At 32.2% G+C, this 18,532-nt stretch overlaps 1 protein-coding gene and 1 long non-coding RNA gene across 3 annotated transcripts in view; one reads left to right on the top strand and one right to left on the bottom strand.

Annotated features, from left to right (window-relative positions):
• The window catches only part of LOC126863413 (uncharacterized), a 187,644-nt gene that overhangs the window by 32,014 nt on the left and 137,098 nt on the right, over window positions 1-18,532 (bottom strand). Inside the window, exon 6 of one of the 2 annotated variants that reach the window (XR_007688858.1) lies at window positions 4,775-4,855. Coding sequence is in view for 1 of the 2 variants with exons in the window: in XM_050613554.1 (XP_050469511.1) it covers window positions 4,835-4,855 (21 nt within the window). In the remaining variant the exon portion in view is untranslated. Of the gene's footprint in view, window positions 1-4,462; window positions 4,856-18,532 lie in introns of those variants that run through there. The other variant, XM_050613554.1, reaches the window with a different exon arrangement.
• Window positions 1-18,532, top strand: part of LOC126863481 (uncharacterized) — a 511,613-nt gene that overhangs the window by 436,932 nt on the left and 56,149 nt on the right. The window lies entirely within an intron of this gene.

Below are 18,532 nucleotides of genomic sequence, written 5' to 3'. Positions count from 1 at the left end.
TTAGATAAAATAACAGGAGAGATCACAAAATATTTCATCACTGATTCAATTACTTCTAATTTAACTGAAATACATATACAACATTACATATAATCCATCCTGTATTATTCATATGCCATTAAATATCAAAAGCAACTTTATATTTTTAGTTACGTAATACCATCCAGTTATAACGATTTAATACACATATACATACTTGAACGATCAGAAATCAATATTTCGATACCATAAACAGTATGACCCGATACACCGTGTTAAAATATTAAAGCTGGAGCACGAGGACAGGAATCGAGCGAACGAACCGATCATGATGGAAACATTAATTCGTATGAATAATCAACGTGCTATAATTTTTCCCTGCGAAAATATGACATAAACTGATAAAGAGATTTCGCGATAGCCATTCGTTTCGTGGGTTTAACAGCAATGATTAAAAAGTAATCCATATTTAAATCGAGCTTCTTCCTTCATCAACCATCGAAATTACGAAAAAAGGTAAATGAAACGAAATTGGAAAGGTCGCCTTGAAAATACTTTATGGAATAATCATTGCTCTGAACGTTTTGTCTCTGTAGGAAGATCGTGTTAACTTTCATATCCTTACTTTGATGAAAAATTTCTTTTCCATTGGATCTGATATCGCTATGTGTCCACATTGAATCCTATGGAAATATTACGGAGAAATATTGCTATTATATAAATAAAAATTCTTAAATATTTGTTTTCGGAATTCCGTGAATAATGTACTTTTACTATGTAAGAAGAATTGGTACATATATATAAATATAATTTTTTAATTATTTTTTTTAATTAAATTTTTTAATTAAAGATTAGAAACAAATAAAAATGTAAAACTTTCATTAGAATTTAATATATTGTCTCATACTTCCTTCATAGCAAAATAATTCCTAGAGTTCTTTAAAACTGACATATCACGAGAAAATTTAACTAATTATGGAAGAAAATGAGAAATTAAGCTACACAAACTAAAACACAAAATCTAACAAGAAAAAGCTGTATTATTTTTTTTAATGTACTTGTAAATATCTAACAAAAATATTATTCTAATCGTAATTATAGAATTGAAGTTTGCTAACAGGAAAAGATATTTATTAGATAGAATTATATTTAATATTATAGATGGATTATTACAAAAGTAGTTGACACGTTGTCATACCTTGAGTTTAAGGCATCTTACGTCTTCTATATTCGCGTTAACGGGGATTGGTTGGAGTCAAGTTCTTCAAAGTTTCGTAAGACCGTATATCATGGTCGAAACTTATGAAGGAAGCAAGACGCCTGATCCGTTATGACAAACATCACTGCTCTGTCAGCCGATCACACACCTGACGTGTTAATTTCACACTATCTGCTCTCCCTATAGCATCTTATAGCACGTTTGTGCGATTTCTTTCTTGACTTCTTCCATATTGTTTATGATAGCTGTCTGGGAATGTGAATAAAATATTGTTGCCCGTTATTACGAAAGGATGAAACATATAAATGCATGATTTTCTCTTTTCATGTATATCATTTTTGATCATTTGAAATGAAATAAAGAATTCTATTCTATTAATTCATTTTTTCTCATCACATACATGTCCGTCGAAGTATTAATATAACTTTGTCTTGACAAGTTTCTTCATGCGGCAATAAATGAGGCAATAAATTTAGGTGACCCTATTTAGCTCGACCATTCTACATAAGAAAATTCATTGAACGAACTCACATTTTTCTTATAATACTTTTAACTTGGACCTTTCCATAATAAGACACGTTCTTCGAGATATATATCGTCCACGTATGTAGGAAAAACGTACACTTTGCAGACAAGAACATTTGATAGACAGGTTTGACCTTTAACACTCAATTGGTGTCATTAGGTCATAGGTGCCATAATAGTTTTCGCTGGATTTGAACCGGTTACTTAATATCGATTTGTATTCCGCGATAAACTAAAATTTATAATTTACACGATAAATGTCATTAGTTGATCTTATCGCTTAAAATACAAATCACGAATTAAAATGAAATAGATATTCTAAACTAAAATAATTTAACCCAAATTATTGTGAATCACCTCGTGATACTCGATACGATCACTCGAGGGATAATTTGTACGTATTAATATTATAAAAATATTATTGCAGTTCTTTTATACTAGCACATAATACGAATAACTCTACAGCAAGTGGTGCTGTTTGTTCGATCGAACTTACGAGAGGATCGATACCAGCCTATCTTTTTATTAAAGGTCCTCGCGTATCTGTATCACGTGGATATCGTGTTCGCGAAAGTATATACGCGCGATAAGTTGGGATGAAGATAAATGAATCCCATGGCTGGCACGACCGCTAATTTGGAATTTACGACCGCAGCTGTCAGCAGCCCTCGGCCTCCCATCCAGAATCCGCTTCGTGTCTACTCGTTTGTTTCATTACGATTTATAGTACGATCATTCTTTTATCACTTCCGCTTCTGTAGACGCGCAACGACGATGACAAGTTACACGAATGGCACGATTAGCGACGTAATATCGGCCAAAGTGGACTATAAATGTTCTATACGCGCTTTGGAATCGTCATCGCTTCATGAAAGCCGTAAATGGCTGTGTTCAAGTTTCTGAATTTTTGGATATCGTTATGTAGTATATATATTGGTTGACTAATTAATTGCAAAAACAGATTTCTAAAAATCTGTTCATTTGGTTTATTTCCAGCGTATGCAGTATTGTATTAATTCTGAAGGACACACTTTGAATAAGATAAATATAAATATGATCAGTGCTTAAGTTAATATATTGATGATTTAGTTATGTATTTTCAAGAAAAATCGTAACATCGCAACGCTTTAGAATATTTCACCTTTTAACAATTATTTTTTGGATACCATTAACCGGTTTAATTTCTAATTATATATGTGTCGAAAATGATTTCACAATAACATGAGATAGATTAATGCAATAGATTGATACAGTACGTGACAAATTTAGCTTTTGCCAATCTTTCACATATTGTTGTATCAGCGATACGTTCGCAATATGAAAAATTTGAAATTGTTGAAAGCTTAAAAACTCGGCGGAATTTTAGAACGGAGATATATAGGATTTGATTTAACGTCATAAAATTCCACGAAATAAAACGTTCTGATATTTCGAAACTTGAAATCTAGTTAAACTGAAAAGTTACAAAGTTATGAAAATTTAAACCTTCGAGCTTTTAAAATTCATTAAGCATTTATCGTTGCAACTTTTTAACGTATTACGCAAAAGTCAAAATCTCGAATATTTTACGCTTCTTTAGAAATTCTAACATTAAAAGCGTCTGTTTTTTTAAACGATATTTTTTAAATCTACAACTTTGGAAATTTACTAGGTTTCTCCTACAACGTATTTTTTCAAATTGTTTCACACCAATACGTTAGCTTTCGGCATATGAAGTGCAAGAATATTTCCATTATGAATCTCTTTCGATCTGAACTTCGACAAGCAGTAAATATATAATCACAATTTCGATAAATTACAATGTAACAAGAACAAATGAATATACGAGTATGAATGTATAGCCATTGTCCCATGACCTATTAATTTGAAATTTATGGTTGGATCAGCCGACGGTTTACTTGTACGAGGAAATATGCTCATGTGCAGTAACTCGCTGCATTGCGATTCATATTGCGTGCGTGTCAAACGGTTTCTATGTTATGAATTACAAGTGTTAGTTCGAGTAACGACAGTTGCAACGACGATTATTACGAATAAAAGTAACATACATATGTATGTACATAGGTGTATATACATTGGCCGTGGCGTATGGCTATAAATGCAGACTTTTTCAGTAATGACACGCTTAAAAGATGTTCCAATTTCAGGTGAAGTCTTGCCTGAAAAATGTATTAAGTTTAAATGAATGAAAAGAAAAAGAATTCCGCTATTACATAATAACGAAAAAAATTTGAATAATTAAAATAAAAAAATATATCTTGTTTACGCGGAAAGACACGTCAATTAATCCAACTATAGCGAATCATTTTAACGTTGTTTTGAAAAACAGACTGATCGTTGGAAACGATTGAAAGATTATTTTTATAATTAATCGAGCCTTTCAAAAGACAAATTCTACTTATTGTAAATTTCTGGATTTTATTGTTAGTATTGAATTTCTCAACATACGAATGACAATTTTGAAGAAATTCTTTAAAAATGCTTGGACCATCATCTCTTTTCTCCGAATCAGTACAGTTTTTCGATCTTAAATAAATCTACGATGATTTGAAGAAATTTGAACATTGAAACCAAAATATTCTTATTCTATTTCACACAAATGTTTCATTTCTTTTTCCATTTTATTCTTAAGAAACTCGAATTATTCATCTCTAATCCATTTTCTGTAGAAAAATTATTTTTTGTACAGAGGAGAGCCAAAATGAAAATAAAGTTTCTATTGTCTACTTGTTTATCGTACTTAACGGGAAGCAGAAATAACGAAGTGATTTCGTAGAAGGTCCTTTCATCGTTGCGCTCGATATCAGAAGTTGGTAAATAACAATCGTAACGACCTCGTTTGATCGTTGCAAAAGCAAATGTTCGTGGACTGCATAATTCTTGGAACTTCAAAAAGGATCGATGCGTTAAGTTTAATTGGAATACTGACGATATAATTTGGCAGAATGTCCGGATACTTTGATTCATCGTTTCGAAGAATCGCGATAGAAAGGCGGATTGAAAGAATAAGAACGAATGATCCAAGGGAGAAATTGCAGGCCTGGGGTTTACCTTTCCTCGTTGAATTCGCAGATCACCGATATCGGCTGAATGAAAATCTCATTACTCTCGTTATACTCGTCCAACACGGATCTGAAACGAGAAAACTTTATAATTGGTACAGCAGCCTTCTATTGTAACGTCAAAAGAAATTCTTTTCTCCTTCAACGTTTCTCTTCTTGTATAACGATGATTTACATTCATTTTTTCTGTGTAAGCTATTCTTGATTCTTCCTCGTGTTACGAGACACCTTGTTTTCTTACGCTTGAATACATTTCAGGGGATTTTAATAATAAATTCGTAGGATTCCGTGTAAATATATGTCGATGTAAATATGTTAATGAATATACAAAATACATAAGTGTCTCGCCTGATATGAATACCTTGATTTACGTCACTACTATTGAAGATAAAAGTTGAATGATTTCGATGGAAGAACATTCTAGATGAGTGATCGAAGATCATGTGAAGATCAACTATGTTAGTTTAAATAGTTTCCTTTTCAGTGCATTAGTCGATAAAGCTAGGTATTCTGTATTAAAAAGTTATTAATGTACTTACGTCGAAAAATTATTAATTCAATAGATATTTCAATTTTTATTTCGTGAAAGCTATCGCGTATGAACGGCAAAGAAAGACATAAGACTACTTTTATATTTGCTTCCCTTGTCTTTCATACGGTAGCTTTTGCAAAATAAAAGCTAAAATATCCCCTAAACTAATAATTTTGCAACAATCGTCGGTTAATACTTTTTTTTATGGAGGATCTTAATATTTTTAACTCGTTACGTAACTTATAACAGCCACTAAAACACAACTTCTACAAGGAGAAAATATGTAACCTCCTCATGTTCTTAAATCTAACCAACTTACTGTCCAAAATAATGTAAAGTAGTTTGTAGTTTTCGATAACTAAATATTCGATGCGACTTTAAAACAATATATTAAAAAAGAACAATCACAGAAACATCGAAGAAGAAAGAATTTACCTACATTTATAGGAAAATGTTCTTAGTTTTATTTCAACTATATGCTGTCATTTAATATTCTATCCCTCATCATAAATTTAAAGTTGAATTACTATCGCTAAGTTCACATATGCGTTACATTGCATCATTATTATGCAGACAAAGAAAAAAGAAAATTTATGCTGATATTAAATGATGATCTCTTTAAATAAGTTAATAATTCCTGTAATATTATCATAATTCGTGCTCATTACCCATGTTTTCCATTCAGTAAGGCGCTACAAGAATGCGTATTTTACGAGCATAGCTCTATGAATTTATCGTCATGCTGCACGAAAGATAACATACACACGTACACACTTTTATGTCCACTTAAGTCGACCCGATCTAAAATTCCGTTTCGTTACTTCCACACTTTTCGTCATTTCACATGGATGTTTATTCATTCCCTCGTCGAGACACTTTCTTAAACCTTTGACCATCGGCGAAAAGACGAGCAAGAAAGCCACCAGAATTACCAACAACCAAAGAGAGAGAATTCTAGCTCTCTGCTGCCACTTCCACATTAACATTCATACAACTTCTCGCGTTGCTTATAGCAAAATGAATTTTAATTTATCATTAAAGTTTCAACGCTTTATTTTTTTATTTTTGCACAGTACCGTTATTTTATTGATGGCTGTGGTTTCACATTTTTTTCACTTTTAATCCGATAATCTGCTTAGTAACTTAGTAAATTAATAGTTTAGAAACAATAATTCTTTTATATTATATCTTCTATTATCGTTTTAGTATCATACATGATTGATGTCTGAGATAGTTTCAGCACACGGTTAGCATCTAACTAAGTTCACATAATCATGGAATCATTATTTACATGTACAATATGAAACCTAATAGGATTAAATATAATAAACATAATTCTTCCTTTTTTGCGAGTCAAAAATTATTCGACATTTTAAATAAATAGGGCAGATTATCAATGGTAACAAATACTTCTCAATCAATTGTATCATTAATAAAAGTCAACAATACTCTTTCATACCGTACAATTTTTGGGAAATCGTATTTACGCTTAATAACATTAATTCCCATCTTTGTGTACTAGCTTCAAAATATAACTTGATATTCTATATGATATACGCATGCATATAAATTACAAATTAACGGTAAAAGCATATTCCGTTAATAAACAAAAATCCAATAATTTTCTATTACAGCGATTACATCCAGCTTTCGTACAGGCTAGCTATGAACACCTGATATTGAATTTTAACTTTCCATGTATACATCAAATTAATTCAATATTCTGATTCATAAATGAGCCAATAACGAGAAAAATACGCTGGTTCACTAGCAAACCAATAATATTTTATCTCTTTGTCTGTCTTCAGACAGATATTAAATTCCAATTTTCTTTTTTCTTTTTTTGCGTTCATATCAAATTAAAGTGGACCTTCATTTATTTGAATCTATCTGGAGACCAATAGTTCGTATAACTGGAATTCATGTAATTGAAATTCACCAATTCTAATCATTGCTTCTGACTTTGCGATCATATAACGAAACTTCGATTAAGATAACTAGATTTAGTCTATAGGAAGTCATTTAGCACCTTCGTTAAATTAAAACGGACGTTTCCATAGCAAGACCCCAACTTTTCTTTTTGTTTTATTGACTTTATTCACTTACATCTTTGAGCAACAATCATTTTTGTAATTTAGTTAGCACATTTTGAGAGACGAACAATATACAGGAATTTGAAGGATCTAAAAGATATACAATTATTTAAATTCTTTGTTTCTTGAAAATTAAAGAGATCCTTTATTTTACTTTCTTTCTTAGTCTATTTGTAATTACAATTAAAATAAATGTTTATTCAATTATCATGCTTCCTTCCTGTGTCTTCTTTTATTTTTGGAATAAAATTTATAATTATTTGAAATAAAATATAAAAACATGAAGCAATTAGTAAATTACAGTACTGAGTAATAGCACTCGCTGATGTTGTCCCAGATAAAACGTTTTCAGATACATTTTAAATCGTTAGCTGCAAAAGTCATGGACAAATTAACATTAAGCTTACGGTCCTTCATTAAATTTGTATGGTATTAAGCCTCACTAACACTGTAGTTGCTAAAAAATTAAAATATATACTTTTGAAGTAGTATTGATGTCGTGTGTTTCTAAATGGGACTTCAGATCCTTGCATCCATTGGAAATATTTCAATGTTCCAACCTTCGGATTTACAACTACGCTGTTTCGTTTTTACCAATATTCTAATACAATATCCAGATACACATGTGACGATACGTTATTTAAATAATTATTTTTTGTAGTAAAATTTTGTCGCAGAAAATAAAGTTCTGCTGCAAACAAGTATTATATTTTTACGCTATGACAACTGACGATAAATCAAAAGTGAAAGATACGTAAACAAATTTCTGAAGCAAGGAAAAAGCCAAGTATGTACCCACATATTTTACAAAATATTACTAAAATCTCCAAAAACACACCGTAAATATAAATAACATTTCTACGAAAATTTACAAATTCGTTAACTCGCATTTTAAATACCATCATACCTAATTTGATAGCAGAAACGTAGAAAATTTGGACGATGAAAAAATAATCATTTTTTAAATCGATCTTTTCGTATTCTTCCTGTTATCGCGCTTTATTATACTTTCAGAGGATTAAATTACGACTCAGGGAATTAGAAACAAAAACGTTTCCATCTTAATTAACAAATCCCGAACGATTCTCGAGAACGGCTATTACATTCGACCCCAGATGGAATCCGATTCATGGCAGGGTTATTAAGTTCCTGCTCCTCTGGCGGTCGCGTCAGTACGCAATTCGACACATTGTTCACACCGAAGGTATTCCTGTGATTAGACGCGTACAGCGTTATAATTCGTGGCACATGTGCTCTATGCGTTTCACAGTCGTGCGAGATCGAAATTACGCGACGTTTGTAATAATAACGCCGCTAATTGCGATAACGAATAGCGTGGCACAATTTAATGCCATGCGAGCATGCCGATTCACGCGATCTGTGAAAAGGCATTAACGGGGCAGGCAGAATGGATCGCGATATTTCTTGCATTCAAACGACCGATCATATTGTTCGACTATTAAATACTCGTTTCCTTGATTCTACTGGCAAGATAAACGATTTCGATAGAATACCGAGTTGATATTCTCATTCATAATAAGTTCTCGTCGTGAGTTTGTTGACCTTTCAATGACTACAGACAGTCATTTAGAACATGGGTTTCATGACGAATTAACAGTAAATACACACACACACGACGTACAAACAGTAGAACTGTGCTAGATAATAATAATTTTATGCTCGTTAAACTACCTATTTACGAACTACGAGATTTACAATGCAGAGTTCTGTAATTATTTTACATGACCGGATATTTAATATTTCTTACGTTAATTTCGTGCGATGATACCGAATATTTGATTTGGTGGATTTTGCCAATTAAAAGAATTAGGAGATTAGGTGATATTAATATAATACTAAATCTATTACTTTTATGATTTCATGTCGTTGTAACGAATGTATGTAATGTTCCTAAAAGTAACTATTTTATTTTTATCCACATTTTACTTGTATCCTTTACCCATTTCTTTCTTCTTGATAAATGTGAAAACGAATAAATTATCTTACATTTTAACAATATATATGTGCCTTAATGTGCTGGAAGAATTCGTAGAGTAACGGTTTTACCATAGATATTTATATTCAAAAGGTGTGTATAGATTTTTGTGATCGATTGTACGTGAATCATATTACGAATAAAATATTTTATCTGAAAAAATTTTAGATGGCAATATATCTTCAAGTAATATTTTATCATCGTATTTTCATATTACCAATGCATCTCGTGTGTAAATAAATAATGCGATATATTTCATTGAACTATAATATAGACAAGTTAAAAAATACTGTTTTAAAAAGTAAATTGAGCTAGAAGATGTAAAAATATTGTTATAAATATTTATTATTAAAATTTATCTTCTGTTATTTGATTTTTTATAATACGGTCCTATCGTTATTGACTTGTTCTACTGATGTTCAATATTTTCGGCAATTAATCTTCAAAGTAATAGTCATTTCGAACGAATTTCAGTAAAATTAAGTTGTTAGATAAAAAATACATCTTTTACGATAAATTGCACACAAAATTATTTATATTTTTCTACAATGATGTAGCGCTAGTGTTATTGTCTGATTCCACTGATGTCCTGTAGCTGTTGCTTTTCTCAATTTCTTCATCACTTTCCAAAATAATATGTAGATAGTTATTTCAGATAAGATGTGACAGAATTGGACTAATAAATAAAACATCAGAAAATAAAACATTTCTCTAAAAGTATCTCAATCATCGGAATCCTTATTGAAAAATGTTCAGCTATGATACTCGTTATTTACAAATCTCTGAGAATGGAAGAAATATTTTGGAAAAGAGGTAAAGTAATACATTTTGGTTCCACTGCATTAACTTTACTAGATTTATATTCTGAACATGAAATTTAAGTACCTGTACAAATACTATACTTAATTTACTTACTTGTCATATAAAACAGTAACACTTGTTATACTTTAAACTCCTTCCAAACTATTTTACACGCAACTGTATTTATTATATTTTCATTTTACTTATCCCGTGTTTTTAATTAAACGTAGTGTTTTAACAATATCATAGATTTAAGTAACAAATCCAATATTTCACCAGAATTAATCCATTATCGATTATTGCACGAAAAGTATCGTAAATTATAAAATTATTCTTGCAAATTGTCATAAGAAATTATCATAAAATAAATTTCTATGCCGAACGATTTTCAAAAGCAGCTTTGATACAAGTTGCCTTTACATCACATCATTCGCCTACATGGACATTGCTCATTCCTTTCATTTGTCGGTCGCAACCGAAAAATCTCAAATTTGCTCGATTCCGGCACGCTCAAAGTCCGTCGCTTTTTTCTTTGACTAAAGTTCGCTGACCGTTTCAATTACCCTCTTTTAGTTGCACCCGTGGCCGTGGATTTTTTCCCCCCCCGACAAAAAATAAACACCGATTCGGCGGACCAGAGAATCAGCGAAGAGCGAAATCCAGCGTTTTAAAGTCCATTACACGCCGTTCTCCGCGAACGACGAGCCCGGTCCGCGATAAAATCAACAACGGCACGGCCATTCGATTTACCGACTCACTAATTTCGCGATTAATCCATTGTCGTAGCTTCCTGTTACTAATTAAATTACAACGGTCGTTCGCTCTCATCGTCGTTACGGGCTACGATCCATCGATCCTTTGCTCGTGGCCATCGGCCGTTCCATTAACACTTCACTCGTGCGGCTTAGAACTTCCGGCGATTAAAAGCTTCCTAATTGAAAAATAGCGGGGATTCCTGCAGTTTTTATTATTAATGGAGTTATATGGATGTACTAAGTGGTGAAATTTTTGTAATGGCGTGATGCGTTATGTCTTAAGACTGTTATTTTACAGAATGGATTTAAAGGTCCCTTAAAAGTTTTTAAAGTTTCAAGACAGCTTTAAAATACGTATTTAAGCATCTGTTTTGAAAGGGTAGAAAATTTAGTATATATGTAATAAGGACACTGAGAAATGATAGTCATTGTGATAAAGAAAGGATATGCTACTAATATGTCAGTGATCTTAGTGAAGTTTGTTAATGACCAGTCGATTACTGCTTTGAATATACATAATTTTGAGTTAAATCTTGGGAGTCCGTGACAACAAAAAGTTATTTAAAATGAGTCCGTGGTAAATAGAAGATTAAGAACCGCTGCTTTATACTCTTCCTTTATTCTTGTATCCTCTAATTGGTTTTTATACGCTTGTATAACTAAAATTCGTCTATTCTTCTATTCTTGAAATAATATTTTATTAACCCAACCATTCTAGGTTATTCTGTCCCAATTGGATCAATATATTTCAGATAATTCGACGATAATCGTTAAATGTAGAAATGAATACAAAATTTCCTTAAAATTACCAGGGATAAATTGCCGGGAAATCTACTTATAATTCTAAAACATTTGGATTTAGCATAATATAAATCTACATATATCGTTCGTGTTTAATACACAATATCTGTATTCTGCGAAAAACAGATTTCATCCAGTATTACTGGTTTCATCGAGTGACATACTGATGCGATATCAGGCTACTGATGGCATAACGTGTCCTTTTGTAAGAGTGCTCTGACATTTTGCTGGCATTGTTGCTGCATTAGATGTCTGATGGCATGATGATACGTTACTAAAGGTCTGATGATGTACTGACAACGGTATCTCTTCCAAAATGACACGGTTTATATTCTAAAGCTTCTCACACTATCAACTGTTCTCATGCAAATAACCTCGTTTCAATTTACAATGCTTGTAATTATTCCACTTGCCTAAACGTATAATTCGCTGTATCTTTGTTTTTGGATTAATGACGAAATACAGTGTTAGGTTACACTACATTAAGAATAGTCCATATAAATCTAATTTATTCCTTTATTGTTGCCAAAGAAAACCTATATAAATTAAAGATTCCATCGGACACAATCGTCACTGGAAGTCGCTCAAAACATGAAACTAAAAGAACATGATAAGAATTTTGGTCAAATTCACTAGATATTTTACAAGAAGAAAACTCTTGTAAGAAGATTTTATTATTTCTGAAAGATGTTAGACTTTACCATTTAATATAATGTGTATAATATACTATTCCGTGTTTCATGTACTCCTCATACAGATTATATTATATTAAGATAATTGTATACTGATGATGTAAAACAGTCAGTAATAAACTAATACCCTTTAAAGGCGCGTGTAACCTCAAAGTTAAAATATAAAAACATTAAACTTGCGGATTTCAGATCATTCCACATCTTGTTCTTAGCATTTACAAAAACTGGTATAAAATGAAATTATAAACTCAAATTATCCCAGTACACTACAAACAAAAAAATAGAAGATCTAGTGTAGTGATATTCAGCTTACAATATTCTTAGATATTTATGAAATAAGATATAAGATTTATTTATAAATTAATTAATTTCTCTTTTTAATATATTTATTTATAATTTATATGAATAAACGAAGATAATTAAATTACAGAAATGATATATATTGATCAACTAATCATAATATTTCTATATTCTATGAAACTATTAAAACAGCTTTTCTCTCAACGCAAAATAAGTATATTGATATTCTTAACGAAATTGTAATAACCATTATGATATTTAAATATACCATTTCAGGAATCATTGTACGACAGATGAATGATATCATTGTAAGATAAAAATTGTAGGATAAAGTGTTGAACTTTCCTCTAATTACCACAGTTTCGAGAGCAACTAAACAGTTTATTACGGCCAATAGTTACAAGATAACCTAACACATAATCGCCTACTTTAGAATTGCTAATCGCCACTGTAATGCAGAAACTTTGAACCAGATTCAGCGGAAGGTTTAGCAGCAATCCTCCGTAATACACGTGCTAATATTCCATATCAGCATAGTAAACTTCCGCATAATTCCACATTCACTCTAACCTTCTCCTATCTACCCAATTTTTACGGAAATTTCATCTCGCCCTATCGTTTCCAATAAAAATACCTCGTCATATCCCACAACTTCTTTTCACATCTTCCTCCCCGATTTCATCCACTTAACTCGAAATCCCATTTTACGCAGCGACGATCCCTTTTCGCTCTGTCTGTTCAACCGTTTGCAGAAATATTTCGCGTGCAATTTACTCTGATCCACACTCTCACGCACTTCTTCCCTTTCAGAGAGCCAGCGAATCGTCGAGCAGCTCCATTAACCACAACGTCTCCGTTGGAATCGCTGAAATTCCCCGCACAAAGGTACCAATCATTTTCCAACTCCTTCTTGTTCCTCTTTGCCGAGCAATCTTCCATACGAGCCATACGCACCGACGAGATTTCTCTTGGCACGTGTCAAGCGGGCCGCTTCGCGATCGGAACATCACAGAAAAGTGATTCTCCCGTCTGCTTCCCTAACGTACATCCTCGTTCATAAGTATTAGAATGTTTACAGAAAATCAGATAAACTGGACGAATGATGAGCAATAACAAACTTGCATTGGAAGATTTATTCTTGAGAAAATCGAGACTGATAATTTATCAAGTAAATTTATCCAATTCCAAACAAGACAAAGATAGACAATCGACGGGAGATTATTGTTCGTGAGACAATAAATCGAAAATGTAGGATAACATCATTTGTCTAAGATTTAATTTTCGATGTAATCGAATTTGAACGCTTAGCATATAAAGAATACGATGAGTCACATTTCCTATTTGTTGTAGGTTAGCAGTTTTCAAATTCAGTACGTTAATCTTGTGTTCTTTTATCTCCTTTAGAATTTTTAGTTATGTCACATTGTCTATTCAAAAAGAAAAATTTAAATAAAAAAATCAACAAAAATGTACTTGTCACGTTTCGCTCCAACGATTTTCAATTATCTTCTTACTTGAATCTTTGGATTACGAAGAATTCCTATATACTAGGTTATAATAAAAAAATTTCATAAATATGAGTCACAGATAAAAGTCTATTGTTTTCCAATCACATAATTTTAACATTTACATTATTACATTTTCTGACCTATTTGTTATTCTTTGGTTCTAAATATTCCATAAATAATTTCACGCGTGAGATTCAAACTTTCAGACTTCTTAATGAGGTTTAGATCAAAAGATTGCAAACGTCTATATAATAAATAATCCTTAGTTCATTATTTTTTTTGTAACGTTTAAAAATGACTTTTTCACATTTTCTTGCGGAATCTTCATTTTGCATGGCCATGTAATTCCGATCAATTGATCGTTGCTCCGATAATCTAAATCGTCTAATTTACCTGTATAATTACGTTTCATTATCAAACTTGTTGCTATTATGCAAGAGAATCTATTACTGTTGAGAACTTGTAACTAGTGACTTGTACAATTTTGCTAATAACATTAGTTCAATTGTGCAAGAAGGCCCAAGTGTTCTAACATCTATGAACGGGAGTGTACATCGTCTTGTGATTTCGCTGGAATCGAAAAACACTTCGATTCTCGTCGATCCTTGATCCACTTCTCGCTTCAAAAAACGAAGAGAACTCTTCTGACGCGAGTCTTCCTCTTTGGTTTGAAGTTTCCCCACGATGACAATAACGAACGTTTTCGTGGCTTGAAATCGATGGAGGGGCGGCAGCGGCAAAACGAGAAATCGGAAAGGACATTAAGAGAGACAGAAAAACAGAGACCGAAAGAGAGAGAGAGAGAGAGGGAGAAAGAGAGAGAGAGAGAGAGACGCGAAAGAGGAGGAAATAAATCGAACGACGAAGTGGCTGCGATGGTGGAAACGGCGGCGGGAAAATGTGAATGAGAAGGGACAGTAGCATGAGGAGGAGACCAAGGGGTCGGTGGGGACCCGAATAGAAGATAAATTGTCAGATGAAAGCGGCTGGGAAAGGAAGCAATAGAAATTGAAGGGAAAGGAAGAAACGAATGGACCCGAAAGAGATTTAAAAGTGTAAAGCGAAGGGATGAACACTGAGGTAGGGATGGAATTTATCTCCTTGGCGGAAAGAGAAAGAATAAAGAAACAAATAGGAGAATTGAAGTAGGATCACGGTGGGAGAAAAGCTGAATGAGAGAAAAATAAAAGTTATAAAGCACGTATAGATACGGTTTAACTTGGAATTTTAAAAGGAAAAAATATTTGAAGGAAAAGAGAATTACAAAGGGGTGCGAATCGAAAATCGAAGGAATAACAGAGTGAAAAGATGGAGATTACGTTATAGTGGAAAGATGAATCATTCGTCAATTTTCACAAGAAGAAGAGTCGGGAAAAATATAGGCGCAAAGCCGCTTTGCTACTTCGTGATCGTAAGTTTTACTGTGAAACACGAGGATTGAGAGGTGTGAACTTATTGAAATAACAAGACGTCTGATTAATATCTTCCGAGTATTGATCTTCTTATGGAAACAAATATAGATACATAATATCCGAAAAATCTGTTATCCAATAAAAATATCTACTAATAACAAATGTACTTTTTTTATTATAAATACTATTAACATATATCACTGTGCATATCTTTTCATATTTATGAAAAGAATCGTACTAAAGTATGACACAAAATATAATCTTGACAGCACACGAGAAGTTATATTTAATTCTTCTGCACGAACTCAATCAACGAACGAAGGATGCGTCTTGTGTAACCAAGTATCCATTTGTGCTTGAAAGGCAGACAAATTTAACTCTTCGGACCTACTTATACCGAAAAATATATATAATATGGGAGCCAGAAATATATGAGATCTTCAAATATTGAAACGAAGTATTTAAATAAATAAAAATGTCAGTATCCATTTTTATCTCTTTAGCTCAAATATTTCTATTATATATTGAAAATATTATAGAATTTGTTTAATACAAAGAATTGCAAACGAATGCAAATAAAAACGAATTAAATAGACTGTAACTTTAGTTAGCTCTAGATCAGAGATGGGCCTAAACCTTTTTATTGAAACAGGCATCCCAAATGACTGGCTTATGACAAGGCGTATTAATTATTAATTTTTAATTTTGCTTGAGTAGTAGTTGTAAGCTAGAAGTACATTCAACGAGTACTTATTTTTAACGAATTTATTAATTTAAAATACTATTTACAAACAATTATATTATCATTTTTTACAGTACAATCATTTTTTAAAGCCACTTTTCAAAAATACCTGATGCAATAAAAATGTTTCGTGCGAACTTAAGAATCCGCGAATCTCATATTACCAATGCCTGATCTAGAATATCGCAAATACATTAAGAAGGAATTGTCATTTTCAGAGAAATTCCACTATTTTTACGATGATAAAGATCTGAAGGCGGAAACGTTTTCATTTAATGAAATGTTATTCCATTTATAACCCCGTAACCGTAGAGTGACGTTTCTATTTCACCGTCGAATTGCATAAATTTTTCACGACCGCAAATCGAATGGAATATTCTTAAAATACATTTGGTATCGTCATCTTGTACATTAGATCCAATTTGTCAGCAAAATGTTCTTTAGAGATCGCTTTATTATCGTAAAGTCAATTGATCTTTATCCAATGTATCGCGCTGTATTAAATCCATCGAGTCATTTTATAAATTATTGTTCACAGTTGTTTTAATAACCTCGATATTTCTAGAAATAACGCACCGATTAACATTAGAACTAGCACACCAGTCAAATTGGCTGGTTTTACAATTTTATTTTAAAATTCCTACTTCATGTTATATTTTTTTCCCGCAATGATGTAATGATTTTCACAACAATAACCAAAGGAATAATATAATGAATTTTATTTTGTTTTTTATGTATTCAAACTGAAAATAATTTTGTATTAAGGCTACTTATACCAATGTACGAATGTACCATGACTGGTACTTGTCAAGGTGTAAAAGGGTCCTGCAGTCTGTTTATCGAACCCCAATTAACCAGTTCCCTCGTTTTGTACAACTTCCCACATGTTTTTAAAATTTTTACTGCGTATCATTCGATATGATGATAGCAGATATCAGGAAAATTCCGAATCGATCGCTAGATCGCTAGATGCTAACACTAGAAATAACACACCAGTCAAAACAACTGGTTCTACAATTTTATAAATGTGTTGACCCTCGTTTAGGGATCATGGTCACAGATGGATTAATAATACCAAAAATGTACTATATAACATGGAATTCCTTCTGTAAGAAAGTAATAAATCAATAAATATAAAAATATTCTATTGTTACGTATTTTTTAAAGACCAGTCATTTTGATTGGTTTTGGTGGAAATAACTTTGTGTTAACTATCGGTAGTTCTAGCGTTAATGAATATGAGAAGACTGTGTTTACCGATCCTGTTTAATACCAGAGTAATAGTTATTGAAGAAACAGCAAAAAGAAGATTACAAATACATTATATCAATAAATACCACCTTTAATTCAAATGCCATACTGGAAAATTCTATTCAAAAATGAACCTACTAAAGTATTACTACTACTAATAATAATAATAATATAAATTGGCATCCACAGTTAAAAGCACACGATTAATAGCACAAACGTGAAACGATAGTCATACATAAACTAACCGAAACAACATAGATACCATATTGAAATAACAATAATCAATTCTCCGATGGTGCAGAAGAAGCAAATATCTTTCGTTAGTAAAACAAATAAAATAAACATGATACGAAGATAATAATACTCATTATGGTCGGAGCAACTAATGTCAATTTTAAAATAATATTTTATTAAAAATATGATAACGCCAAAAATTCCAGCGAATTCCAAGGAATCCAGCGTAAGAAGGAATTAATCAAATGAAAGGATTGAATGCCGGCGAATCGAAGCTGGGCTCTGCCTCTAATACCAACCGGAAGATAATTTAATTGAGATCAAACGCCTACAGCGATTTCCCTAAAACGTTTGTCAATTGATATCCGTCTATTTCGTGATCGAACTCTGGCAAATCGGGACGTACATAACATCGGGAACATACGTGGCTCTTGAGCCTAGCGAACACCAGTAGAAGAAGCAAGAAGAACCACTTTTTTTATCCTCCAACCGTCACCGTCAGTGCCTCGGTTCTATCCTCGATTTTCTCGTTCCACTGCCATTTCTATATACACCGTGGCCCTAGATTCGTGGTACGATCGAGGCCAGGGAAAATCTATATTTCAAACTAAAATAGGAACCAAGAGTAAT

Source organism: Bombus huntii, chromosome 1 (assembly GCF_024542735.1).
Source record: "Bombus huntii isolate Logan2020A chromosome 1, iyBomHunt1.1, whole genome shotgun sequence".
Classification (NCBI taxonomy): Eukaryota; Metazoa; Arthropoda; class Insecta; order Hymenoptera; family Apidae; genus Bombus; species Bombus huntii.
Note: the sequence above shows the minus strand (reverse complement) of the source record. Positions and strands in the feature narration are given on the sequence as shown.